Source organism: Myotis nattereri (genome assembly GCF_964212035.1).
Source record: "Myotis nattereri genome assembly, chromosome: 7".
In the NCBI taxonomy this organism is placed as follows: Eukaryota; Metazoa; Chordata; class Mammalia; order Chiroptera; family Vespertilionidae; genus Myotis; species Myotis nattereri.
In genome coordinates this window covers 28,507,679-28,535,000 of record NC_138082.1, presented here as the reverse complement: position 1 = coordinate 28,535,000, position 27,322 = coordinate 28,507,679, and the positions used below count along the sequence as shown (strand labels likewise).

General features: G+C 45.6%; 3 protein-coding genes across 3 annotated transcripts; 2 read left to right on the top strand and 1 right to left on the bottom strand.

Annotated features, from left to right (window-relative positions):
- Positions 1–4,358: 4,358 nt before the first annotated feature.
- LOC308522389 (small cysteine and glycine repeat-containing protein 9-like) lies at positions 4,359–4,712 on the bottom strand (the record flags this gene model as incomplete). Its single annotated transcript, XM_081095797.1, has 1 exon — positions 4,359–4,712. One exon carries the CDS (start codon positions 4,710–4,712, stop codon positions 4,359–4,361), a length of 354 nt encoding a protein of 117 aa, XP_080951923.1.
- A 3,277-nt stretch (positions 4,713–7,989) lies between these two features.
- Positions 7,990–8,656, top strand: LOC308522391 (uncharacterized protein). The gene has a single exon (XM_081095799.1). It carries the CDS (start codon positions 8,222–8,224, stop codon positions 8,570–8,572), a length of 351 nt encoding a protein of 116 aa, XP_080951925.1. The 5' UTR covers positions 7,990–8,221; the 3' UTR covers positions 8,573–8,656.
- A 2,878-nt stretch (positions 8,657–11,534) lies between these two features.
- Positions 11,535–26,682, top strand: SLC19A3 (solute carrier family 19 member 3; the record flags this gene model as incomplete). Its single annotated transcript, XM_081095793.1, has 6 exons — positions 11,535–11,613; positions 16,332–16,483; positions 18,871–19,699; positions 22,391–22,583; positions 25,627–25,768; positions 26,554–26,682. The coding sequence occupies 6 exons, from the start codon at positions 11,535–11,537 to the stop codon at positions 26,680–26,682; spliced, it is 1,524 nt and encodes a 507-aa protein (XP_080951919.1).
- Between the last annotated feature and the right edge of the window lie 640 nt (positions 26,683–27,322).

Below are 27,322 nucleotides of genomic sequence, written 5' to 3'. Positions count from 1 at the left end.
AGAGTATTGGGGTCAGATGGAGAGAACAATTAGAACATTATAAAGAATAACAGCCGCAATGACGTGGAACACATAAAATACTTTTACATTTATAGTTCATAATAAGACCACATTGTAAAATACAAACCTCATGCCCTAGCCGGTTGGCCCAGTGGGCAGAGCGACAGCCTGTGAACTGTTCTGTTTGCAGGTGTAAAGCAAGTAAGTACCAGACACTGTGGGTGGGAATGCCTGACACACAATTTATTGAGGGCAATTTTGTAACTGTTATTGCTGTGCAAAGTGATCTTTGATCTAGTAATTTCACCTCCAACAATTGCCCCAAGAAAATAATCAGAAGAAAAAAATGTAACCTATAGCTAACATTTACTGAAGGCTAATTTTGTGCCAGGCACTGGCTCTTTAATCTGCATATAACCCTCCGGATTAAATATTGTTGTTGCTGTTGTTATTATTATTATAATTTCCATGCTAGGAAGAAAGGAGACCAGAGAGGTGAAGTCATTGCACAAGCCAGTCAGTATTAGAACTTGGATTTGAACCCTGGGATTTTGACTCCATGTCTGGGTGTATTATGTTTGGACATTTATTAAGGCATTACTTATAGTAGCAAAACCTTAAAAACTACCTCAGCCCCAACCGGTTTGGCTCAGTGGTTAGAGCATCAGCCTGAGGACTCAAGGGTCCCAGGTTCGATTCTGATCAAGGGCATGTACCTTGGTTGCAGGCACATCCCCAGTAGGGAGTGTGCAGGAGGAAGCTGATCGATGTTTCTAACTCTCTATCCTTCTCCCTTCTTTTCTGTAAAAAAAAAAAAAATCAAATACCACAAAGTCCACTTATAGAGGTTTGGCCAAATAAACTCTACTGCATACAACTGATAGTTCTTGTATAAGCATCAAGCATAGTTTACTCTACGTGGATAATGCCAATATTCCCTGTAAAATAACGTGCAATCTGTTCCAAACCGGGGCAAACTGTAATGACATACTTTACATCACCCCAAGTCCAGGCCTCTAATTACCGTAGAATCACGTTTCCAGGAAATGCCCCCTTGGTGCTGGCTGGAATTTAGCCCCTCCATTACTCACTTCTGTGCTTCCCCAAGCACCCTCTCCCTTTAGCTTGTGCTGAGAGATCCCTAGGGTGCAGGTCCCATACCCAGGCCCAGCTACCCTACCTCACCACACCTCCACACTGCTGCCCGCATTCCTCTTCTTGGCGGCCCCCTCCTCACCCAGGAGCCCTCTGTGGCCAGCACTGGCTCTCCGGGGACCCTGCTCTGCTGGGCTGGGTAGCTCTGCTGTTGTCCTCTGCGCTTACCCATACAGGTCGTGCTCTCTTTTGCTCTCCTCCACCCCAAGGATGGAGCAGGTGTTCCTTTAGTTCCCACAACCTTTCAAACCCCAGAGCCTAACTATAGCAAGTCTCTACTAAAGGTTCCAGGACGACAGAGAGTGGTTTAAAGTCATGACCAAATGCACCATGCTCTCCGCCCCAGGTGCCTCTGTCCCTGCTCCTTAGACCCGGCTGCTCCCCCGCCCCCCACTGGGATGCCCTCAAGCATCTTGGAGTCCAGACACAAATCACAATGAAAATCCAATGAAAGGGGGAGGGTTCACTCATCCTGTTTTTAAAATCACCTCAACTCAAGGTGATGGACTGTGGGGATATTTGCTCTTTCCAGGGTAAATCCCATGATCTTGCCCCCAAACCCCTGGTTCACAGAAGGACAATTCCCTCATAACTCAATAGACCAATGGCCACATCTCGTGATGCTCACCGTATTTCAGGTCACGCGTCATGGGTGTGGGATGTGAATATTACACTCGTTGAAATGCGTCCAACTCTGACCTATTCATATCCAAATTCCCTGCCTCCACTGGGGACTAAACTTGAACTTGGGCATCTTTTCCAGAGACGTGAGGTCAGGGCTCCAGACTGTTTGGGAGCTTGAACAAGCCACACTGTCCCCCACCCCCACCCCAGCAAGGAGCTGCCTGAACTCATGCAAAGGAAACACACACACCTGCCCAAACAGCTCCGTGCTGGCCCAATGACACACCCGCCACGGTGCTGTGCTCTGAGGGGGCGCTGTGCCTGCCTCTGCAGGATGGGAGGGGATGTTGGCTTGCCTTGTGCACCCAGGCCAGGGGACCGGGGACCCAGAGGTGACCTGGAATCCCCACACTCGGTATGAAGTGCTCCTGCTCTCACGAGGTTTTACAGGGGCGCAGTAATAGCGGGGGGACCTTTGACAAGCTGAGCTTTACGTGTTCGAAACTGACCTTCATCTTCCCACCAGAAACACACACCCCCACACCAAAGTGCTTTCCCCGCAGATGCCCCTCCCAGTGAAGCGCCATGAACAGCCAATCACCCTGTCAGAGCAAGGACAGTGTCACCAGCTGAGTCCCAGCCTCCTCTCACGCCCCAGGCACTGGATTTACCAGCAGGTCCGGTTGACATTCCCAGAGCTCATCACCTGCACAGGTCCAGGCCCCGGCGCTCAGCCAGCCATTGCTTCCTCCAGGCGGCGCAGCTGCCCTCCCAGCCCCTCCTCTGGCGATCCTCTGGGTGCTGCTTAGAGAAGCCCTTTATATATAAGCAGGCCATATCCTTTCTAAGGGCAAACCCTAAAGGCTGCCCAGGTCACTCACAGTCAAAGCAGACGTTTACAAGGACCGAAAATGACACCATGAAATGCAATCCACCCCCCCCACACACACACACACACACACACACACCCGCTTCGTTTACCTTGCTGAGCTTCCTGCTCCCAGCGCCCTCGCTGACCTCCCCCTCAATGGTAGTGTGCAGAACGCTCTGTCCCAGGGACCCGGACGGGTCACTCCCCCATCACCTCTCATTGTTCTAATCCCACCATGCCCGGCGCCGTGTCTGGCAGCTGGTGATCTCCAGATCTGGAGCAAAGTGAATCCCTCTAGTTCATATTATTATCCGCCTCCTGTGATGCCCCTATTACGTGATGCTAACATTTAGTAACAAGTGGTAACACCCCACCCTGCAAGCACCATCGCCTGTCGCCTTCTGGGGACATCTGAAAAGAGACTGGGCCAGGCTGGAAGGGTGCATGTCTCCGTAGTCCGGTGATGCCCTCGCACTCGCAGCCTCTCTCTGGAAGCATCCTTGCCTCTGTGACCTGTGTGTGGCCCTGCACCAGCCCCTCCCGCAATTCCTCTGAAAGCAACACTCTGGATCATCTACTCTCTGTGAGTGGGAGATAGAGGGTAAGATGTCTGTGGTGGGGTGGTGGTGGTGGGGGGGTGAGGTGGCGGGCATGAGCCCCTGGGGGTAAATCACCTTCCCCAGCCCCGGGGCAGCCAGCGGGCCCCCCTTTCTCCAGCTCTCACTTTCAACATGGAACAGATTTAGGCAGGAAATTCTAAGGGATTGAACATATAAAAGGGGGAGGGGGCACTGCACTCAGAAGGTGAGCTCACCAGCATTGTGCTCTGTGTGTGGCTTTTCCCTTGAGGGTGGACTCGGAGATGTTGTATGACGTCTTTATTTTCATGTTCTTGTTTACTTAGGATGGAACATAAAGTGGATAGTGCTTTAGTAACTCACAACTCTTCCTAACCATAGCCTGCCAAAGACACAGTTAACTAATACAGGTGATAGAATAAAAAATATCATTAAACTGTAATCGGATTTTAAACTTAATAGAACCAAACTAAAATAACCAAGTCCTAAGTAGATACACATGGCTTTAGGCATTCAATGCTGAGTCCATTGATACAATGTTCCCAGAATCCTTCTGACTTATGTAAGAGGATAGTTGAAGCTGCCAAATCTTAACCGTGTGTGAAAACCTATTAGAGACAGATCACCAATTAACTACTCCTAACCCATCTCAAACAAACTTCAGGGTCTGACTTTATGGGTTTGACGGAATCTTTCAGTGAGACACATTCCAATAAGAAATAAAAGGAGATGATGAGACTTTGATGCCAATTTGATGTGGTTTATTGAGAAGAAATGACAAGTCTACAGAAGATAGTAGCAAAGATACAGGATGGAGAAGCTACAGAAAGAGGGGGGAAATAGCAACAAACATTTCAACAATAAAATCTCAAGGAAGCACAGCATTAAAATCATCACTCTGTTTTGTTGGGTTCACCCTTTGATGGGTGGTAGATGGAGAAGGTTTGTGCTAGCATTTTTCCTTTGGAGGCAGGAACTCAAACACCCAGGGATATGGATTTAACTCCTCAGCCTGAGAACCAGTCTCCTGTCACCCCCGTGACTTTCAAATCATGAAGGACTGGCAGGAAGAGGAAGCACCTTACCAATGGGAGTTACCTGCAGCACCTGTCCAGAGCCAGCAGGCCTGCCTAGCAGCAGCATTGCTTCTTGCAGCAGCACTTCTGCTGACAGCAGCACTTCTGTTGACAACAGCCACAGCCACAGGAGCCACAGCCACAGGAGCCACAGCCACAGGAGCCACAGCCACAGGAGCGGCGGCAGCAGCAGACCACGGGGACGCTACAGCAGCCCCCGCAGCAGCCACGGCAGCAGGGGCAGCAGCTGGAGCAGCAGCCGACCCGGTAGCATCTGCAGGTGGTACAGCCACCACAGCCGCCACCACAGCCGCCACCACAGCCGCCACAGCCACCACAGCGGCCACCACAGCCGCCACAGCGGCCACCACAGCCACCACCGCAGCCACCACAGCCACAACACCCCATAGTGTCAGTAGAGAGGTCTCAGGAGAGGTGAGGAGTGATAATCAGGAGGTGAGGGAGGTCTGATGTCCCTTCTGCTGGGGGGGCCCTTATATAGCACCTCTGGGAGTGGGAGAGGGAGGACACATGATCACTTCCTTGTTGTTATTTGGCTCAGTTGTCACGGGAGAACCACATACTCTATTAATTACTTCCCTTTTTTGGAATGTCAGCTAGGTTTATTAGACTACTTGTTTATTTTTCTAAGTCAAATGCCTTAAAAATCCCAGTAAGGGCCCCTGGGAGCCTCGGAAAGGGGGGTACTGTCCATGCCATGGGCACACTAAGAAGACCCATATAGCACGGCAGACTGTGCTTGAACCGGTGGTCTGACAACTGAACAACAAGCAAGCATTACAGGAGGCCAGGCTGGGCGCAGCCCAGAGGTCCTCTTACACGGAGGAATGAAGGCAGCCTCAGGCTCCAGTGTCATGGCCCAGGCAGAAGCAGCCCTGATTCCGCACCAGAGCTGGCTCACAGGAAGGAAGGTCTCACTCCGCCTACACAGCTGCAAGCAGGTCACTGGGCCGCGTTATTTGGTGTCACTCACATCGTGTGATTGCTTAGAAAGCACAAGCATGTCTTTGCAATGACTCATCTTATCTGGCACAATTTGTATTGCATTTAAAATAAGAAGACATTTCCTAATTAGAAAGAAAAAAAGAGTTCGGGTGCTTGAAGAGTTTTCATTAATTGATATTTAAAAAGAAAAATATACATGCAAAATAATATGGCCCACATGGCAGATAGATGAAGCAAAAGCAAAAAATAAAAATAAAAAGGAAGATATTCCAGAAAAATAAAAGGTTTGTACATGAAGGAAGTATAATCACAGTAGCCTATTTGGACTCTATAATGAGCAACATCTATATCTATACTAATGAAAGTCCTCATGCTCGACATCGTCACAAGATGGCTGCCACAAGATGGCCACACGCACAGTGGAGGTAGGGCCCGGTGGCCACTCTGTGCAGTGAGGCCTGGGGGCCCACAGCTCCATGCGGCACAGAGGAGGCCAGTCCCAGTGTCTCTGCTGCCTCATGTGAAGGAGGTGGGTCCCGGCAGAGGAGATGGGTCGAGGCAGGGGAGGGCATTGTGGGCCATCAGGCCGGGAGGGGAGGGCAGTTGGGGGCGATTGGGCTGGTAGGGGAGCAGTTAAGCGTCAATCAGGCCAGCAGAGGAGCGGTTAGGGGGCGATCAGGCAGGCAGGCAGGTGAGTGGTTAGGAGCCAGCAGTCCCGGATTGTGAGTCGGACATCCCCAGAGGGGTCCCAGATTGGAGACCTCCCGCCCCATCCCGTGCTGAGGGACACGAATTTCGTGCACCAGGCCACTAGTTTATATTATAACTAGAGGCCTGGTGCACAAAAATCATGCATGGGTGGGGTCCCTCCACCTGGCCAGCGATCAGGGCCAATCAGGGCCATCTTGCCCAGTCCCAATCGGGGCCGATCAGGGCCGGTGGCTGGGGAGGGACCATAGGAGGAACCTGGGTGGGATCCAGGGCATGTCCGGCCCATCTCACCCAGTCCTGATCAGCCAGACTCCAGCAGCAAGCTAACCTACCAGTTGGAGCATCTGCCCCTTGGTGGTCAGTGCATATCATAGCAACCGGTCGGTCCACCACTTGGTCGGACACTTAGCATATTAGGCTTTTATATATATAAATAATTAAGTTATCTCTAGTAATGGATTTTACTAAAAATGGTGGAATAAATACTTTGGGAGTTGTATGAGAGAGTTAGATCCCCATCTTATATAATAAAAGCCTAATATGCAAATAGACTGAACAACAGAACAACCAATGGAACAACCGGTCGCTATGATGCTCACTGACCACCAGGGGGCAGACACAACGCAGGATCTGAGGGTAGCCCCACAGAGGGAGGTGAACAGCGGCTGGCAGGGGGATCAGGGGGTGAGGCCAGCTGCCAAGGGGATGGCACCAGGCCAAGGCAGGTGCCAGCAGCCCCCCCCATCACCCCACCGGTCGCCCCACATATCGGCCCTGATCACTGGCCAGGCCTAGAGACCCTACCCATGCACAAATTTCTTGCATCAGGTCTCTAGTCTATAACAAAAACTAGCATTGGCAATCAAGCAGCAGCCATAAAAAGGAATGAACAAGAAATATGGGGTCAGCTCCCAGCAGAAACCGCTGGCAAGATGACAGTCTGCCTCTGAAGAGTGGCCTAGAGAGTGAGGAGTCTGGGAGGGGAGACTGGAATTATTTAACTGTGTAGATATATATTGTTCATTAACACTCAAAACCATTGGTATCAGCAGACACGACCCACATCGCAGTCTCACATGTTCTGATATACGTGGCCCTGATCCGGCCTTAGTTCCTGTTCTAAATCACAGACCAAATAAAGGCACCAATGATCCGTTGTGGGACTTGCCAGCACAGAACTTCATACACGCCAGGGGCTTCATGCTTCTTTATTAATTAATTGAGGGAGGAATAATTTCCTTGTAGGTGAGTCTCTGGAAACTCTATGGTATTGAAATAATAAATGGGAAAATGCTTTGGAAGTGTAAAGCCCTGCAGCAGTGTTTCTCAACTTTGCACCACTGACGGCTGGAACCAGACAGATCCTTGTTGTGGGGATGTCCTGTGCGTGGTAGGATGTTGAACAGCTGGCTATGGCCACTCTCCCAATGATGACAACCCAACTGTTCCCAGGAGGTAAAATAGAGCCCCATTAAAACCTGCTTAAGATTCAGCATATGAACTGGGGGGTGGGGGGCACAACGTTGACTCAGTAACCTGTCTCTTTGTCAACTCACCTCTGTGCTCCTGATACTGGGATGACAGTGCACATACAACAACCCCAGACTTCAGGAAGCTCCCAGTCTGAGTACAAACACAGACAAAGGGCTCTGATCCGGTAACATGAAGGCATTAAAAAAAAACAGACAGAATTTCGGGTGATAATGACATGTCGACCTAGGCCCATTGATTGTCACAACTGCACTGCTGCGGTGCAGGGGCTGGTAGCGGGGAGGCTGTAACAGGGGGACAAGGGCCCTATGGAAACTCTGTACTTTCAGCACTATTTTGCCATGAGCCTGAAACTGCTCTAAAAAATACAGTCTGCTTTTAAAAAATAGACATGATTTATCCTAAACTAAAGACACTGAGTCACAGAGGGACCATGGCTTGGGACGTGAAGACAGCTAGATTCAAACAAGATTAAACATTTTAGAAACATGTTTTACTAGAAGAGTAACTTGAGGAAGAAGTACAAAAATAAACAAGTCTGTGAGCTCAGAGGTGTCCGTGAGGAAATACACTCAGGGTCTTGTGAAATTCTCGGAGGAAAGCCGGTGAACTACAATCAGGAAGTGGCCACGTGGCCTGGTTTCAGCCCCAAGGGGGTATAATAAGGGCCCCTGAAGCAAAGGGCATCAGACGCATCTCATCTCCTAAGTCTCTCTCCTCACTTCACCTGAGTCCTCTCTGCTGATACCATGGGGTGCTGTGGCTGTGGTGGTTGTGGTGGCGGCTGCGGTGGTGGCTGTGGCTGTGGTGGTTGTGGCGGCTGTGGTGGCCGCTGTGGTGGCTGTGGTGGCTGTGGCGGCGGCTGCGGTGGCTGCACCACCTGCAGATGCTACCGGGTCGGCTGCTGCTCCAGCTGCTGCCCCTGCTGCCGTGGCTGCTGTGGGGGCTGCTGCAGTGTCCCCGTTGTCTGCTGTTGCCGCCGCTCCTGTGGGTGTGGCTCCTGTGGCTCCTGTGGCTGTGGCTGTGGCTGTGGGAAGGGCTGCTGTCAGCAGAAGTGCTGCCAGTGTAAGTGCTGCTGCCAGAGGCAATGCTGCTGCTAGGCAGTAGCCTCTTCCTCTAGGGTAAGTTTCCTGTGGCTTTGCTCATGGAATTTGGTGAGACTTTCCTCCTTCCCTCCACCTGCGTACTCCGTGCTTTGGAATTGCTCATTCTGTCCCCTGCACTCTGACGGTACAGGGCTGGTTGTTTCCCTTCAGCCTGGCATCATGATGACATCAATTTCTTCTCCCAGTATCTTCCAGAACTTAGCATCAAGGAGTATTCATTCTCTCTCATCTTTGGAATCTTGTCTCCATTTGGGAAAAAAAGATAAAATACCACCATATATTATCAACATTAGGGGTTGGGAACCCAGACACCCACATCAAAAATCTATTTATGAGTTTAACAAAATAAAATCATGATAGCTAATATTTTATTTTATTGAAAAATTTATTTATGATGAACTTTTTTGTTCTTTTGTATTGTATACCCACTAATATTTTCCCATTTGTCTCTCTCTCAAAAAAAAAAGCAACTCTTTCTTAATAAAAAATAAAAAATAAATTTTTCTATTCCAATGTGTCTCTGTTCTAGAAGATGTATACCCTCCAATGAGTAAGAACAATAGAACAAAAGATGAAGGGTGATATTTAAAGACCTGGGATAGGTTTCAGCTAACAAATGATTGGTCCTACACTGCCTTATACTGGGTTTTACATTTGGTCGTCAGTGTCATTGAGGCAAATTCCTGTGCTCTACAGACACTTTCATGACATCTATGTCTGCAACCGAATTCTGGTTGTAAGAAGTGCTGACAGCTGCTAGCTTTACTCCAGCATTCCATGTAGTGGTTTACTTAGTCATTCAGCAAATAGGTGAGTGTTACATTAGGCCAGGTACTCAGCCAAGCACTAGAAATCTTTTGCTTCAAAGGCTTGACCTCTGAGAAGGAGGTGATTACAGTACAGCTTCCCATGTCAGATTGTTTTTGTCTGGCCAACTTGACCCACTCCTACATCAAGGATTTTTGTACATTGTTGCAATCAGATTATTAAGTACCAACGTAAGAGGTTCTCAATCCATTTTCTGGGTAAGTTGACCAAGTGAAAAGTGTACACTTTCTACAGGGCTTTTCATTTGGCCCCCCAGCAGCATTTGACACATCTGACCAACCCCTCCCTTCTCCCACCCCAACCCATTTCCTTCCTCCTTCCTCATAAGTCCTTCACCTTCCTTTGCCCCTCACTGCTACTCCTCTCCAGCCTCACCTGTAGGTTCTTTCCCAAGACTGACGCCCCAAGGCTCAGACCCTAGCCCTCTTCTCCATCATTCTACATCCTCATCTGATCCCTGTCATTTTTTTTCCTTTTACATAGCATGTAACACTTTCTAACATGCCATAAAATCCATGAATTTATCATGTTTACTCTACAGGGTTCCCTCTGCCTCACCCCATGTCCAACTGGAAAATACATTCTACAAAGCAAAGATTTCTAACTCTCTGTTCACTGATGTATCTCAAGGACCTAGAGCAGCACCTGGCACTAGTACAGTACTCAATAAATAGGGCATTAGTGAATAGATTATTTTAAAACTCTTAACTATAGAAAATGCCAAGCGTACACAAAAGTGGAGAATAGTACAATAAATTCCTAAGAACCATCACCCAAGCCAACAATTATCAACACATGGCTCATCTCTGGTCATCTGTGAGCCCACCTCTGGATCATGTGGAACCAAATTTAGGCCTCATGTCAACTCATCAGCAAATATGTTTACTTTTCTATGAATTGATGAATTCCTCATCATCTTTCTTTGGTTTAGAGGCAGCGGTTCTCAACCTGTGGGTCGCGACCCCTTTGGCAGTAGAACGACCATTTCACAGGGGCCGCCTAAGACCATCCTGCATATCAGATATTTACATTACAATTCATAACAGTAGCAACATTACAGTTATGAAGTAGCAATGAAAATAATTTTATGGTTGGGTCACAACATGAGGAACTGTATTTAAAGGGCCAGAAGGTTGAGAACCACTGGACTTTAGACTGTCTATGAGATAGCAAAGAAACACAAAAGTAACTTCTCAAGGTGCAAATGAGGTCCTTTCTTGGGGAGTGGTGTGGAGGAAATCATGACATCCTCAACCTTTAAAAAAAAAGTCACAGTGTTCTTTGGGAGGGCCCTGAAATTCATAAGGGCATGTGTCCCACTGTGCACAGGGTATTCCCACTCCCGAAGTGCATCATGGTACTTTATAGGCAGATTTCCGAAAATCATAGGAGGGTGAGAATAGAAAAGCCAAACCAGTAGGACAGGGACCCAGGACACCTGGAGGAATTGTAATCAATTTCATTCCCACTAGCAGCCCTTAGAAACCAAGCAGTGTTTATCTTGGGGGAAGGTTTTTCATTTCCACCAACAGCTCAACAATTTTTTTAATTCTGCTTTAACCAATGAGAACCTTATAATGCTTTTTAAAACCTCTCTTGATTTAAAAAAAAAGTATTTAATATATGAACTATTTGTACTAGAAAATTCTCAAAGTGCTAGGAAACCACCCCCACCCCACCACCTAAAGAAAAAGAATACCTAGTGATTATAAACATTGGCAACGGATTCAGGATGCCCCAGTAACCACAACAAATCCAGGCTTCTCTATTTACTAACCTTACCTCTTTCTGCCTTCGTTTTTTTTCATGTGCAGAGTGGGGATCAAAGCTGTGTCTCTCAGGAATTTTTGAGAGAAATAAATGGATTTATAGGAACTGCCGTGTATAAACAGATCTACTTTGCATTCAGTTCATCTTGCTTCCTCGCGTTGATATTAGTATCAGTATATTACTTTAAGTCCTTCCTTACTTTAAGGTCTGCAGTTGGTGTCTGCCCATAGGCTGCGGATTCCCGCCTCCAGTTTAACGCTCTGGGCGCCTGTAACTGGCAGGTACCAGACGTTGGGCGGGGTCTCAGGCTGGGTCCTGCCCCCACCCTGGCCTCCAGCGCGTGGCTTCCCGCGCGCGGATGGCTGAAGGTCGTGGTCCTCCGGGGCTGGTTATCCAAGGATGTGAGCGATTTGACGAGCAGAAACGCCCTTCCGCAGGTAAGAGAGGCCCCGGGAGGTGAATTCATGGAAGAAATGCATGATCGCTGGGCCACAGCACTCCCCGTTCCCCAGTTTCGGGCGCGCAGCGGCGGCGGGTTGGGGCCGGTCTGGACGCGCTCGCTCGCGAGCCTCCTCCCGCCGCTGGGAGCTCCCCTCCAGCGCGGCGCGCATCGCCCCAGTAGGTCACCTCTGCCTTCAGGAAAGGCAGATTAATCACAGCCGGGATTCTGGTGAAGAGCCAGCATCCCAGGCACTGGGATTGCAAATTCCCATCTAAAACTCGCCAAAAGGTCCCGAGTGCGGAAAAGAAAGGGCGCTTTGAAGGCTAGAGACCTGGGCTCCACGGAGAACTCCTTTCATTGAAACTAAGAGAAAGGTCATCAGATTAGGTGTAGAGCAAGTTGGTGTTGCTGCTGTTCAGATGCAATAGGTTTGGCTTGTCCGGTGCTTATAGGACGGAAAGGAAAGGGTGAAAGGAACAATCTTCTAAAAACACTCCTACATATATCTGAGCACATTAGTGTCTCCTAAAGATGGGAGGTGTGTTTTCAACAAGGTATGTGTTTTAAATAGAGCAAAACACGACTAAATTCCGATATGTTTTTCTTCCAACTGTCTGAAGAGTAGCTGCAATGGACAAAAACGCGAATTTGGTTCAGGCATTATTGGTTATGGACCAGCAATAGTGCTTTAAGGGTGGGGAATGGTAAATGCAATTCAGGCATGAATATTGAAAGATCAATGTATCTGGCCTGTTGTCCCTTAGCGGTTTAGGTGAAATTATGAACCGTGAATTGTTTACCTTTCTGAAGTTACTGTCTGAACTGTGAGTGCCCAGCTGTTTTCTTTCTGGTTGAATCTGCCGTGTGTGCTTAGTGAGGGAGGTGAGAAGGCGGCTGTACTGAACGCATAATGCATGCCAAGAACCAGACGGGACAGTCCCTGAGACAAGCTTGTGGGATGGGTGTAATTATCCACCTTTTAAGAGGAGGATTGGAGAGGTTAAGTACCTGTCACAAACAGGGGTGGGGCAAGAGGAACATGAACTTGAAACTCCAAAGTCATGCTCTTCCCATGGGGCCACATTGTCCATGGAAAGCCCAAGCCTGGAGGGAAAAAAAAAACAAGCCTAAATCTGGGAAGGTCTGCAGTGAGATGTCAAAATATTAAGACTAATTTGGGGATTTAACAACGATTAGCAAATCATTTAGATTCAGAGGAACAAATTGGAGGTTATTTGGATAGGCTGAGGCATGGTGAATGGTAACAGACATTGAAAGAAAATTCTGGAAAAGAATAAAGTCAGGAGTCTCAAACAGATATAAAAATGAACACAAGCAGGGTAGAGAGGGTCATGGGGGGGGGGCAGGAACATCTGTAATACTTTCAACAATAAAGATAACTTTTTAAAAAAATGAGCATGTATTAAAGGTTTTATTAACTCATTATTCAGAAAGCTGGTAAGTATATTCCAACCAGATCAAAGAAGAATCCAAAGAATGGTAGATGTATAGATCAGGAATACTGAAATGCAGGCAAAACTGGTTTTCCAGGTGGGAGAGGGAAGAGGGTTGTTGCTTCCTTGGTTATAACTCATTTGCATGGCCAGAGATAAGAATGATGTCACATTGTTATCAATTAATGCAACTAACAAAGTTGTATAAGAGCTCAAACAATGCATAGTTTTTCCGTGAAGGACAAATTTGTTCTCACCCCTCTATGTGCACTTGACCAGTTACCACAGCACATTTCAGTGGTGCGATGTGGTGAGGTGACTTTCTATCTAGGTTGTCCCCTGGTTCTGTGGTTTTGCTAGAAATATTCCTCCTGGCTCACCTGAGACTCAAGTGATGAAACCATAGACATACAGAAAATAAACAATCTGGGAGGAGTGGTTAATTCACCAGCAAATGTTTCATGAAAGTCAAAAAGAATGATGGCATCCTATCTAATAAAAGAGAAACATGGTAATTATCATACGACCGCTACCCTTCCCACTGGCTAATCAGGGCGATATGCAAATTAACAGCCAGCCAAGATGGCGGCCGGCAGCCAGGTAGCTGGAAGCTAACATGAGGCTTGCTTGCTTTAGTGATGGAGGACTCCAACGTTCCTTACCAGCCTTGCCAGCCTCTGAGCTTGCAGTTTGAAACATTGTAACAAATATAGAAGCTAAACAAAACCCCAGAAACCAGCTTTCAGCCTGCCCAGATCTCAGAGCTGGAGTTGATACTGTGTTTCGATTGTAGAACACAAACAAACCAGATACCTGCTTTCAGCAGCGAGGCCTAAGAGCTGGAGCCAGAGCTAAAGCTGGCCCAAAATAAAAAAGAAAAAAAAAGAAAAAAAAAGGAGCAGTTGGGAGCTTCAATCACCGGCGAGCTTGAAAACAGCCCTCAGCCCCTCACCCAGACTGGCCAGGCACCCCAGTGGGGACCCCCACCCTGAAGGGTGTGTGACCAGCTGCAAACAGCCATCATCCCCTCATTCAGGCTGGCCAGGCACCCCAGTGGGGACCCCCACCCTGATCCAGGACACCCTTCAGGGCAAACTAGCCGGTCCCCACCCATGCACCAGGCCTCTACCCTATATAGTAAAAGGGTAATATGCCTCCCAGCACCGGGATCAGCGGAGCTGAGAGGCCTCCTGGCACCGGGATCAGCGTGACAGGGGGCAGCGCCCAAACCCCCTGATCGCCCTGTGGCTCTGTGTGTGACAGGGGGCGGGGACACAACCTCCCTATCTGCCCTGCTCTGTTCGTGACAGGGGAAAGCTCCCCAACCCCCGGATCGCCCTGCGGCTCTGTGTGTGACAGGGTCCGGTGCCCCAACCACCCCCCCGCCCCCCGCTCCCCCCCCCCCCCCCCCCGCCCACAGGCCCTGCTCTGTTTGTGACGGGGTAGAGCCATAACCTCCCCATCAGCCCTGCCCTGAGTGTGAGAGTGGCGGCGCCCCAACCCCCTGATTGGCCCTGCTCTGTGGGTGATAGAGGGCAGTGCCCCAACCCCCTGATCCACCCTGCTCTGTGTGTGACAGGGGGCAGTGCCCCAACTTCCCTATCGGCGCTACTCTGTGAGTGACAGGGGGGAGCTCCCCAACCCCCGATCCACCCTGCTCTGTGTGTGACAGGGGGCGGTGCCCCAACTCCCCTATCGGCCTTACTCTGTGAGTGACGGGGGGGGGGGGGGGGAGCTCCTCACCCTGATGGGCCCTGCTCTGTGCGTGACGGGGTGGCGCCGCAACCTCCCCATCGACCCTGCCTTGAGTGTGACAGGGGACAGTGCCCCAACCCCCCAATCGGCCCTACCCTGAGCATGACTGAGGGTGGCATCGCAACCTCCCGATCCACCCTGCTCTGTGCATGACAGGGGGTGGCGCCCCAACTCCCCAATCAGCCCTGCTCTGAGCCTGACCAGGGGCTGCACCTAGGGATTGGGCCCGCCCTCTGCCACCCGGGAGCAGGCCTAAGCCAGCAGGTCGTTATCTCCCGAGGGGTCCCAGATTGCGAGAGGGCACAGGCCAGGCTGAGGGGCCCCCCTTTCCCCCCTGAGTGCACAAATTTTTGTGCACTGGGCCTCTAGTATATGATAAAATGGAATCAGAAGCATGTACATCAAGCATGTCAAACTGAAAGGGTATCACGGGCCAAATAAACGAGGCATGCAGCCCATGGGCTGCAAGTTTGCCATGCTTAGTGTACATATTTTGAAGATCACTTGAATCTACTCTTTCAATGGTTTTGGACAGGGAATTTCAATCTTTTTCATCTCATGGCACACATAAACTAATTTCTAAAATCTGCAGCACACCAAAAAATATATTTTTTGCCAATCTGACAAAAAAGATAGGTGTAATTTGGATTCATTTACACTGGACGGCTATTGTTGTGTTGGCTATTGTCATTTTTTTTTTATTTGACAGTCTAAGGGAAAAGAGGTCAGTGCCCCTGACTAAATAGTGAGGTATTATATGTTTTAAGAATTCTTGCAGTTGGCCTGAGTGGCTCAGTAGGTTGAGCATCGTCCAGAGTACCAAAGGGTTGTGGATTCCATTACCAGTCAGGGCACACGCCTGGGTTTCAGGTTTGTTCCCTAGTGGGATTCATGTGTAAATATGTGCCATACAATGTGTTAAAGATTTCAGAGTCTAATAGAAGGCTTCATCAACTCAATCTATGTTCTTTTGGGTTTGACCTTACCTAGGAGTATGTTGCCATGAGATGAAAAAGTTGAATTCCTTGGTCAAAACCATTGAAAGAGTAGATACAAGTGATCTTCAAAATATGTACATGCTTCTGGTTCCATTTTATCATATATGCCATTCGTTTTTACTTTCATGAAACATTTGCTGATGAATTAATCTTCCCCTCCAGACTGTTCTCTGAATGTCTATGGTTACATGTGTTTTACTTATTTTCAAACATTCATTGGCCCATTGTTTACTATTTATTAGTGGCTACTCATTACCATGTGTGTGTTGAAGAACAGTGAAGTGTGACTACCCCAGCAATAATGAAAAAGAAGTTTATTGGCAACAGGGGGTTTGACTGGTTAACCTACGGAATATTTGAGAGCAGTTATTCATCACACATTTCTATTTCAGCTACAGATGGAGAAACTGCCATAAAACATTTGGAGATAATCGGTTTTTCATTATTCCCAAGAAGCCAAAAAGAGTAAACATCAATTAACATTGGCTCTGTTTCCATTTCATCAGCCATGGACTGTTTCCAAACTTCACCGAGCCATTCCTGGATTTATCCCACTGTCATCCTCTGCTTATTTGGGTTTTTCTCCATGATGAGACCCTCAGAACCTTTCCTTATCCCATACTTATCTGGACCAGACAAAAACCTGACCAGCACAGAGGTAAGTTAATATCAATATGTGTGTTAATGTGGTTCAATTTTACCAGACTTGAATAAGATTAATGTGCTGACTTCAATGAATCTCATTTTCATGGTATTTGTATTTAATAGAACTGTTCAAACTATTCTTTCCTCTTCACACTTGCAAAAATGGGAAACCAAAATACGTTACAGGTTGTGATAAATATTTTAACTTTTATAGAGTTCTAACATTGGTCTTACTGCATGGGAACCTTTCAGGTCTCCATTGATTCTATGACACTAATCTATAGATATAAAAGCCTCATATGCTAAGTGTCCCACCGACCAGTCGACTGACTGGTGACTATGATGTGCACTGACTACCAGGGGGCCGATGCTCTGACTGGTAGGTTAGCTTGCTGCTGGGTCCAGCCAATCAGGACTGGCCAAGATGGGGCCGGACATGCCCTGGAGCCCTCCCTTGGTGCCTCCCTAGCCACCAGCCTCAATCGGGATTGGGCGAGATGGCCCTGATTGGCCCCAATCACCAGTCAGGTGAAGGGACACCACCTATGCATGAATTTTGTGCACCAGGCCTCTAGTCCTAAAATAAAGTCTCTGCCAGGCACTAGAACTAGTCCTAGTAAACTTCCAGGATGGTGATGTATAAGCAGACTCTGATAAAGAATTGTTGCATCTCTTTAGGACACTGCCTCAGTTCTGAAAAACAATCTACCAGCATTATCTTCCCCAGAAGGCCAAATTCTCTTACTTAAAAGATCCACCTCTTTTTCTTTTCTTTTCTTTTTTTTTTTTTTTTTTGTCTAAAAGTGCAACAAGAAATGCCATGACTCACCTGGAGAATTACTCTGGGCTAGTTTTACTGGTATAATCTCCAGCCAGAGTAATGAAAACACTGAAGATGGTGTGGCTTCACTGGGAAGACTAATTGATGCTGGTTTCCTTGGTGATGAGGTGGCAAGGACAGAGAGGTGAACTTGTGTGTGATATAAAATCACTTAGAGACAACTGTGTTTCAAAGATTGCCAAATGGAAGTATGTCATGGTTAAGGCAAAACAATGACAGATACAGGTTCAGAATCAGCAAGTGAATCCCAAGGATCTGCTTCTTCGACCATGATGGACCAGTTAATGTATCCATCCTAAGGCACAGCTCAGTGACACTAGCCCAGTGATGGCGAACCTATGACACGCGTGTCAGAGGTGACACGCGAACTCATTTTTTTGGTTGATTTTTCTTTGTTAAATGGTATTTAAATATATAAAATAAATATCAAAAATATAAGTCTTTGTTTTACTATGGTTGCAAATATCAAAAAATTTCTATATGTAACACGGTACCAGAGTTAAGTTAGGGTTTTTCAAAATGCTGACACGCGAGCTCAAAAGGTTCACCATCACTACACTAGCCTTTCAAATCACTGGACTTTCCCTCATTGTTGACATTTAAACCCACTAAAGTTGATGCTGTAGAAAGCAGAAGGGATAGAGCAAAGGCTTGTATGGTGGAGCTGCACCTGTACCCCTCACGACCCCCAAATCAACAGCTTTTTCAGTACTTTCTCCCTATGAAAGAACCTTGAGGTCCCATGCATTGCATTTTTTACTAACTCTATTATTTAATCCATCTTAAACAGAGGCCAGAATTGAGACAAACCAGTAGAATTGGGGGGGAGGGGGGAAGAGGGTTGGGGAGCCCAGAAAATTTGACCAGGAAGAATATTAAATGCATTTCTTTTTCCAACTCCATAATTCTATACCATTATTTACTCTTTGATCTTTGTGTATATATTTATCCAGACTTTGGAAGGGCTGACATTTTTGACATAGGGATGGGTCACATAAAGATAAAGGTTGTTGGGTTCTTTTAGCATGGTAGCCTCTTTATCTAATATTAATCTTTAAACAGGAAGGGAATGGTATTATTATTGAATTTATTGGGGTGACATTGATTAATAAAATTATAAGATTTCAGGTGTACAGTTCTATGGTAATGGTATTTTTTTAAGAGCCTGAACAAACTAGAAGTGTCTGTTGAACAAATACATCTAAACATAATATAGTTCAGTTGTACATATTCTCTTACTGAGATGCACAGAAGTATATAATTTTTTTTGGCAGGTGCAAGGGGAGCTCTGTTTTCCTAGTGGCTTTCTTGAAAATCCATTTTCCATTCTTTTTCAAAATATGAAGAATATCCTATCCAATTGGATACAAAATTTGACATTGTGCAAGCGACATACCTTAGTACAGTGATGGTGAACCTATGACATGCGTGTCAGAGGTGACACACGAACTCATTTTTTTGGTTTGCCATCACTGCCTTCGTATGTACATGGCTAAGAAAGGTGTTCTTTTCATTTCCTGGTGCTACATGGTCACACTATCCATTTTCCAACTTCACAGATAACCAATGAGGTCCTTCCTGTGTGGACATACTCTTACCTGCTGCTGCTGCTCCCCGTGTTCATCCTCACCGATTACGTCCGCTACAAGCCGGTCATCATCCTCCAAGGGATTAGCTTAATCACTACCTACCTGCTGCTCCTGTTTGGCCAGGGAGTGACAGCCATGCAGGTTGTGGAGTTCTTCTATGGGATAGTCACTGCCACCGAGGTGGCCTACTTTGCCTACATATACAGCGTGGTCAGCCCAGAGCACTACCAGAAGGTGAGCGGCTACTGCAGGGGCGTCATGCTGGTGGCCTACACGGCCGCCTCGGTGCTGGCCCAACTCCTGGTGTCGCTGGCCAAAATGTCATATTTTAACCTCAACGTCATATGCTTGGTCTCTGTCTCTGTGGCTTTCCTTTTCTCACTTTTTCTCCCAATGCCCAAGAAAAGCATGTTTTTTCATGCAAAGCCCAGCAAAGAAGCGCATATGCCATTAAGCACGAATACAGTGTTAGGTGAACCACGTGAAGGGGCAACACCTGGCTGCGATGAAGAGAAACCCGCTTCAGAAACAGCCACGGCTTCAGGAAACCTGGGTGACGGCCAGCTCAGCAGCCCAAAGCCAGAAAATGTCGTTTGGAGAGTTTTTGTGCAGTGGTTCCAAGATTTGAAAGAGTGCTACTCCTCCAAGCGTCTTCTATACTGGTCCCTATGGTGGGCTCTCTCCACAGCAGGTTTCAACCAGGTCTTGAACTACGTTCAAATCTTGTGGGACTATAAGGCACCATCCCAAAATTCTTTCATCTATAATGGGGCAGTAGAAGCTATCGCAACCTTTGGAGGTAAGTGTACCTTGATTGCTTTTCCTTTGATGGGCTGCCCTCATTAAGTTCATTTTTCCAGTTGCTAAACTTCTCCGTGGTGGTAAATTAGCTCTGTTTAGAGGGCATATTCATCTTCTTTAGGAATGGAAGGCACCAGGAAAAGAAAAGAGGAGCAGGACACTTCTCTTTTACGTGTTACAACAAGTAACTCAGGAACTCAGGATTGAGCACCAGACAAACTCTAACCAAATTCCTAAGACTTCATTTCATCATCAGGAAAAGTGCTAATAATGCCCCCTGTTCTTCTAGAATTGTTTTCAGTGTCAAAAGGCAAATATACAGCTTGAACCTCAGTAGGAGTTTTATTATTTTAGAAAATGAGTTTAACGAAGTGATCACTGGAAGAGTTTTGGTTAATAAAGAAGTTGGTTTAGCTAGCGCCCACCTTTAGAAGTTCTGAGCTGTACACCAAAAATGTTCACAAGTCACTTTCGTTTGAGATTTAAATGAGGGAAAGATACGTGAGAGTCAAGATTCTAATATCAGAGGGAACTCTGCCCTTGAGCTTGGCTCTACAATAAATATTTATGTCCTGGTAAATGGAAACTTAAATGCCACATGAGACTTTGAAGATGTTTTCCAGGAAGTAGGAGATTCCCACACCCTCATTTACAAAAAGGTTCAGAAAATTCATGTGGCGTCTGTTTATTATTGTCTCCCCTTTGGGAGACTTCAGTTTAACTGCCGGAAACCAGCACCGTGCCGAATGCTCCACTGAAATGATTTCTCCCGTAGCCAAGTTCTGGGGGGAAGAACAGGTGTTTATCCTTTGCAACCATAGTCTTTACTAGAACAAATGTGAAAAGGTTCATTAATCAAATGTCAGTAATTTGAAGCATAAATACCTTTCATTTTGCTAAAGAGAACTATAATTACTAACCCTAATTATAGTCAATTATTCAAACTCTTAATATGAATCAACATAGATTTGCTCACCCAAAATCTCACTAAATTAGGCCAGATCTGAAGATGTTAAGATGGGACTAGAATTAAGAATAAGAATAATAAAGATTAACCTTATTAATTAGAAGTAGTAACTATAATATACGAGAGGCCCGGTACACAAAAATTTGTGCACTCGGGGTGGGGGCGTCCCTCAGCCCAGCCTGTGCCCTCTCACAGTCTGGGACCCCTCGGGGGATGACCACCTGCTGGCTTAGGCCTGCTCCCCGGGGGATTGAGCCTAAGCTGGCAATAAGACATCCCTCTGGCAGTCCGGCAGCCTTCGGGGGATGTCCACTTGCCACTGGGGAGCAGACCTAAGCTGCAGTCAGACAACCTTAGCGCTGCTGAGGAGGCAGGAGAGGCTCCCACCACCACCACTGCACTGGCAGCCGGCAGCCTGGCTTGTGGCTGAGCAGAGCTCCTCCATGTGGGAGCTCACTGACCACCAGAGGGCAGCTCCTGCATTGAGCGTCTGCCTCCTGGTGGTCAGTGTGTGTCATAGTGACCAGTCATTCCCAGTCTTTCTGCTGTTAGGGTCAGATTGCATATTACCCTTTTACTATATAGAATAGAGGCCTGGTGCACGGGTGGGGACCAGCTGGTTTACCCTGAAGGGTGTCCCGGATCAGGGTGGGGGTCCCACTTGGGTGCCTGGCCAGCCTGGGTGAGGGGCTGATGGCTGTTTGCATCTGGTCACACCCCCTTCAGGGTGGGGGTCCCCACTGGGGTGCCTGGCCAGTCTGGATGAGGGGCTGGAGGCTGTTTTCAGGCTGGCCAAGCCAGCGACTGAAGCTCCCAGCCTCTCTCCTTTTTTTTCTTTTTTTTTAATTCTGGGATTTATTTACCTTCTATAATTGAAACTTTGTTGCTGCTCCAGTTCCAAGGCCACAGCCTGCTGAAAGCAGGTACTTGGGGTTTGTTTAGCTTCTATAATTGCAACTTTGTTGCTTAGAGTAGAGCTCAGAGCCAGGCCACAGCAGGGAGGAAGCATGGCTTCCTCCATCACTGGAGCAAGCAAGCCTCCTGCTCGCTTCAGCTGCGTGGCTGCTGGCCGCCATCTTGGTTGGGTTAATTTGCATATCCTGCTGCTTAACCAATGAGAAGCATAGTGGAGGTATGGTCAATTACCATGTTGGTCTATTATTAGATTAGATAATCATTGTATAAATAAAATGTAATATAAATATGTAAATATAATAAAGTATAAATATTAATATAGCCTAAAACTTACTACCCAGTGCAACACATCTGTTACCCATCATTGAAAAAAACTTACCATAAAAATGATAAAGAAAGGCAAATATGGAAGGGCCCAGTGTACCCCCAGAGCAATGGTTTCATCCTCTTCTATTCCTGCTCTTGCGTGTTGTATTGAATAACTGGGTTTATGTATCACTTCTCCCCACTCGGCCATGGTTAGGACCTTGGCCCTTCCACCTAGAATAGTGTTTGGCATGTAGATGATGCTAATTAAAAGTGTGGCAACTAAATGATTGAAAGGATAGGAAGGAAGAGAGAAGCCAAAGAAAAATGTGGTTAAGAAAAGGATAAGTCCACATTTAGGTGGATTGCACTATTTTCATAAATTTTGAAAACAATATATTCATCTTTTAGAATTACCTGAGCCCTGGTTTTTAAGAGACCATGCTGATATTCCACATGGAAAGTCAACATGTTTGATCTTCCCTAATGCTTCCTTGCCAGGGGCCGTGGCTGCCTTTGCAGTGGGTTATGTGAAAGTCAACTGGGACCTTCTGGGAGAGTTGGCCCTGGCCTTCTTCTCAGTGGTCAATGCCAGCTCCCTACTCCTCATGCACTACATAGCTGACATCTGGGCGTGCTATGCTGGCTATTTGATGTTCAAATCCAGCTATATGCTTCTTATAACCATAGCAGTGTAAGTATTACCAGCCATTTCTGGCCACTCCTAACACTAAACCATATTCTCTCTCTTAAAGTCTTACAGTACCTTTGAGAACTTCAGAAGGATTTTAATCAATTGCAATATTAAATATTGACTACTTCATATTATATTAGACACAACTAAGCCATCTTTTTATTTAACTGTTTGCTGTCTGAATATTACTAAGGGTAGACATCAAGAAAAGAAATTCCTAACTGGGCAAGTCTTGGTGGGTAGTCACATCCCAGGCACATAATGTTTTTAGTAAAAGGTTTATTTTTGCCGTAAGCAAGCCCTGCCCATTGTTTCTGTGCATCTAGTTAACACACCTTTGAAATAAGCCATAACCGCCCTCAAGAAAGCATATAATCTTGTTAACTGTCCTGTAGTCCAATCCCCACCTTGCTACCTGCCACGTGCATGTAATCTTCCTTAGTCTCCTCCTTCCTTTCAAATGCATGAAAGAAGCTACAAAAAACTGTTACTCTCCAGAGCATTGAGACCTTGCTCCCAGGCACATGTCATCTGTTTGGTTCAAGTAAATTCATAAAAGTTCTTAAAAAAAAAAAAAAAGAAAAGAAATTTCTGTAGGTTCATAAACCAAGAGCAATGACACATTCTCAGGTTGTGATTTTTTATTTCAAGCAATTTTCTATAACAAGGCGTGTTGAAACTTGATTTTGAATGATTCCGTTTGGGTTTCAGCCCTGATTTCACTTGGTTGCTGGCGTAATACCAAGTATATATTTGAAACAAAATATTCTCAGCAAGTTATAAAAAGTTGTATACTGAAAAATGTAGATGCAAAGATTATAAGAAACTAAATTCTAGAGATTATTTTTTCATTTACTTTATTTTTTCCATCACCATTTATGCCCTCTTCCACATCCCCCGCCCCCCAACAATCACCACACTGTTATCCATATCTATGAGTTCTCTCTCTTTTTTTCTTTTTTGCTCAATCCCTCTACCCCCACTAATACCCCGAGATTGTTATTTTTTAAAAATATATTTTATTGATTTTTTACAGAGAGGAAGGGAGAGGGACAGAGAGTTAGAAACATCGATGAGAGAGAAACATCGATCAGCTGCCTCCTACATACCCCCTACTGGGGATGTGCCTGCAACCAAGGGACATGCCCTTGACCAGAATCGAACCTGGGACCCTTCAGTCTGCAGACCGACGCTCTATCCACCAAGCCAAACCAGTCAGGGCCGAGATTGTTATTTTTAATTAAAAACATGTAGTTCCACATATAAGTACAAAGAAAGTTGATTATCAGGAAATGTGTTTAGTAGTAACTAAAAAGATCAACATTTACATTTAAAGTCACATGAAAAAGAAACAAAAGCTTTATCAAGTTTTGTTTTCTAATTTGTGAAAAATGTTTGATAAGCAATTGACAAAACACAGAAATGTAAGCGCCCTGGGAAAAGAATGAAACAAATGAAGAAGATAGCAAGTTGTGTTTTGTTTTATTTTTTGCTGAAATGAGTCAATTTAATGAATCAGACTCATGTGTCTTGAGTTTCTTTTTTAATGTGAGCATTTGTTAAGGTAGGATTGTATTATTTCTTTTCATTGTAAGCATATTCAAAACACAAAGCCTTTACCTGCATTCCAGGGGGTACTCTAAATAACATGCATTTTCCAGTCTTTCACAAGTGTTCTGTTTCAAAACCTATATACTTATTAAAAATTAATTACAGATTCAATTGAACAACCAGTAATGGGCTTGATCTTCCAAAGAATAATTCTCCCCAAACTTGGAAACTATAAATACAGACAATTGACAGTATAAGGAGTAATCCTCCAAAAATTTCCTCAGATTGGGTGTTGCTTATACTCTTATAAAAATTGACTATAGCCCTAACCTGGTTTGGCTCAGTGGATAGAGCGTCGGCCTGCGGACTGAAAGGTCCCAGGTTCGATTCCAGTCAAGGGCATGTACCTTGGTGCGGGCACATCCCCAGTAGGAGATGTGCAGGAGGCAGCTGATCGATGTTTCTCTCTCATTGATGTTTCTAACTCTCCCTCTCCCTTCCTCTCTGTAAAAAAATCAATAAAATATATTTTAAAAAATTCACTATAAAACAGTATCTAAAAATCATATTGCATCCAATATTCTGAAGTTATGAGAACTTAGAACATTTAGGTTTAATTTCTGGAAGTATTACATCGGGTAGGAGGAATTTTGCTATTTTTTCTTTATTTTAATTAAGCCTTTAACAATATTTTTGAACTCCCTTTCTTTGCTCTTCCTGTTTGTCTATACTTGGGGAGATTTAGATAAGGAGTGCTGTTAACAAGAAATAATCCGGTCAGAGAAAGACAAATACCGTATGATTTCACTTATATGTGGAATATAATGAACAAAAGAAACAAACACAATAGAAACAGACTCACAGACACAGAGAGCAGACTGATAGCTGTTTGGGGGGCTGGGTGAAAAAGGTGAAGGCATTAAGCAATACAAATTGCAGAATAGCCACAGAGATGCAGATTGCCATGTGGGGAATATAGTTAACAATGTCGAGATGACTGGGTGTGGGGCCAGGTGGGAAATTGGGGCAGCGGGGACCACTCTGTAGAGAACATGGTGTGGAATAGTATTGAATGTAAACTGTGGTTGAAAAATAAAATAAAATAAAAATGTTTTCAATCCAGAATAAAAGACACTTTCTGTTTTGTTTTTCTTTCAATTACAGTTGACATACAATATTATGTCAGTTTCAGGTATTACAACATAGTGACTAGATAATTATATGCCTTATGAAGTGATTCCCTGGTAAGTCTAGTACTCACTTGATACCACACATAGTTATTACAATATTATAGACTAAATTTCATATGCTTTACATTCCCGAGACTGTTTTTATAACTGGCAATTTGTATATCTCAGCCCCTTCCCCCTGTTCACCTGACTCTTCAACCCCCGTCCCATCTAGCAGACTGCTTTCTCTTTTGTTTTTGTTTTTTCAAGCTAAGAATCCCATGTATGTTCTTGTTAAAAACCTATCCCATGTCTAATGGTAGGTTTCAGATTGCAGTTAATCTGAGCATGGAGCGATATGCCCTGGTGTTTGGAATCAACACCTTCCTGGCCCTGGTGGTTCAGACCATTGTCACCGTGATCGTAGTAGACCAGAGAGGGCTTAACCTGCCCATCAGCGTTCAGGTAAGCTGCAGCACTTCTCTTTAGAGTTGGTGGGAATATAGAATAACTAGGTCATCTCAAAGGATTTTACAACCTTACCACTGCAACGCTGAAGTTACTCAAATTCCTTGGCTAGGCAAATTTTAACATAAGAAATTTCCTAGTTATCAGTATAACACACTAAGTCGTTTTGAGCAATAATCACAATAAGTCAGCATTTACTCTTGGCTCTAAAACATCATCAGGCAACACGTCATTGTGTCCCCATATGTCTCCTCTCCCTCCTACCATCTAGTTTCAAGGTTATTGGAATTCAACTAGGAAGGCCACTTGGGGCAGACCTCTTTTCCCTGTTCCTGCTCTGAGGGACTGAAAATTAGCCCAGTCTCACATTTTGTATATAAATCTGAAAAAAAGGGGACATAAGATAGATAAGAAGTAACCTCAGTGTCCAAAATTTATTCTTGGAGACATTACATATAGCATTGCTCTACCCTCCAAACATAGACACACAGATCAATCGGATTTAGTATTTTTCTACCATTGGCAATATTAGCTAGAATTTGTACCAAGCAGCCCTGGCTCCAAAGCCCACACTTTCACTTACTGTATTGCTTACACTTTCACACCGGGTTCTTCTAAGATGGGAGAAGAAGAAAATATTGTGCAAGTCTAAATATCCCATATTGAGATACTGGATCTCGGTTACCCCATAAATCCAAGCAAATCAAGAGCATCACTATGAATAATCAATGACAGAGATGGTCAGCTTTCATGTGTGTCTAATTCTATTTATTTTTCTACAGTTTTTAGTTTATGGGAGTTACTTTGCTGTCATTGCTGGAATTTTCCTTATTAGAAGCCTATACATTATCTACTCAGCCAAATGCCAAAAGGAAGTGCAGAGCTCTGCTACAAGTCAGAGCCACAGATGAGCCACACCCAGAGGGACCAAGAAACGCCACCAAGGGAACAAAGCCCTAATTTTATGTCAACCACTACAGGCTCTTAGCGAGGACTGGGCTGGTCACCGTCCCCGGGTGCCATAAATTGACAGTCTTCACAAGTCTGGATGCCAATGGACCTTTTCAAAACCACAACAAAATCTCAGCTTTAAGCCAGATATCCATATGCCCAGCTGAACTGGATGCAGTTGACAAGGCCCATTAATCTCAATTAAACAACCCATGTTGGGGCCCCTATGAATAGCAGTGATGGAAAAAATCTGGCTTTGATCACTTGTAAAGACATGCAAATGGCTTGTTTCCGTGCCAGTCGACCAGGACTGCTACATGCTAAGCAGTGACTCACAGTGAGGTCCCTGGTGAGGTCATGGAGTGGATGTTCCCCATTTGTGAGCAGAACGAAATGAACTGCCCGTTTCTTGCTTAGATATTTATCTTACCGAAACGGACTACACGTGGAACAGTTTCTGTCACATGAGCCGTTTTCCCTCTTCTTCCACTAAGTGTATTTCTGTATACCACAATTCTCTGAGAGAATTACAAGGTTTGGACTCATTTCTAAGGACTCCACTTTAATTAATTCTGATAACTGAGCATTAGGAGCAAGCTT

Bases quoted from the DNA above. Each gene is read 5' to 3' on its own strand.
- LOC308522391 (XM_081095799.1), top strand. From the start codon at position 8,222: ATGGGGTGCTGTGGCTGTGGTGGTTGTGGTGGCGGCTGCGGTGGTGGC.